This window comes from Aplysia californica, unplaced genomic scaffold, assembly GCF_000002075.1.
Source record: "Aplysia californica isolate F4 #8 unplaced genomic scaffold, AplCal3.0 scaffold00479, whole genome shotgun sequence".
In the NCBI taxonomy this organism is placed as follows: Eukaryota; Metazoa; Mollusca; class Gastropoda; order Aplysiida; family Aplysiidae; genus Aplysia; species Aplysia californica.
The window spans coordinates 50,644-51,972 of record NW_004797749.1 but is presented as its reverse complement, the minus strand read 5'-3'; the positions used below and the strand labels follow the sequence as shown (position 1 = coordinate 51,972).

The 1,329-nt window shown below is 36.0% G+C and overlaps 1 protein-coding gene across 1 annotated transcript in view; it reads right to left on the bottom strand.

Moving 5' to 3' along the window:
* Nucleotides 1-1,329, bottom strand: part of LOC101849950 (myosin-VIIa) — a gene marked incomplete at its 5' end in the record, with an annotated part of 68,986 nt that overhangs the window by 33,484 nt on the left and 34,173 nt on the right. Inside the window, 1 exon segment of the mRNA XM_035971667.1 lies at nt 540-581. Coding sequence (XP_035827560.1) covers nt 540-581 — 42 coding nt within the window.

The following is a 1,329-nucleotide window of genomic DNA, read 5'->3' as shown; positions in this document are numbered from 1 at the left end:
TAGATAGATGGATGGATGGATGGAAGGATGGATGGAAGCCGTACTCGATGAAGTACTGCTGGGCCGAGATCATGGCCAGGTCCTCGTCATGTTGGGTGGGGAGGGGGGATTCAAACAGTTAGGTGGATGTTTGGGAACGTGGAAGGATGGAAGAGGCATGCTGTAGAGCGTTCATTTTTGCTATATAAAAGAAACAATTATATTCATAACTTGGTAAGAATTTTAAGATGTTAGCAACTGCTTAAAATCGTAGTTTTCACTTTGGTTATTACTGGCAAGTCAGAATGGTTGAAACATTTTTCTTTTTAGAGCCATCTCCATTATGAAGCAAAGACAGGTGGTCTATACAAAATCAAGAATTTTGTTGGAGAACTAATTGTTCAAATTGCATATAAAATATTTTCTTCAAGTCTCTCCAAACTCATAACACTTACAAGAATTATATGAAAAAAACAAGAACACACAAAGTTTTACAAAGACGATAGCACCGTGGTGTTATGGTACGTAGACAGACAGACAGACACAACACAGTTACCTACCTTGTCACAACGGTATTCTCCAAATTTGATTCCTCGCACGACCTGGAAAGGCAAATTGTTTTCAAATTTTCAGAACAAACTCAAAGTGAAGTCATTAGCTAACAACTTACATTTATTCCACTTTGTTTTTTAAACAGTAGTAAAAGTCAGAGAGGTGTGAACTGATTCATGAAAGTTCTGCAGAAACGCAATGACCAGATGCTGTTTGTTTATTTGTTTATTTGGTAACAGTTTTATGGTGCTCGCTACTGCCTTAAGGTCATATGAGCGCGCACAAGCTGTTTTCCTGTTAGTTCACACCACTGCTTGGTTTTACTTTGTAAAAAAATGGTTGAAGAGTCAAAAAATATTGGTAAAATTTTCAGATAAAAAAAACAGTAGTTAACAATTCTAAAATAATACTATTTACATCATGTCTATATAAAATCAAGAATTCTCTTGAGATCAATGATGGAGAACAAATTTTAATAATTAGTGCATTTAAAATATTTCCTTCAGGTCTCTTCAAAGTCCTCGAATCAAATAGCTTTTGGGTTTGCTGTTTATTTTTCGGTTTTTGCTCTTTGCAAAAATTTCAAGTTCAGTTTGTAATCACAAACCGACCTCCCGTCAAGATCTAGAATTTGTGAGATGAAGAAAAAACATGACATTTCAAGTATTTGAACATTACTAAATAAGGATCAAAATTGTTGACAAACTGACAGGTAATCTTGCCTAGAGGGTCTGCGTTAGGTGCAAGTCCCATTGATCACTGAATGTGGCTCTCTCTCTCTCCTCCTTCCTTCTCTTT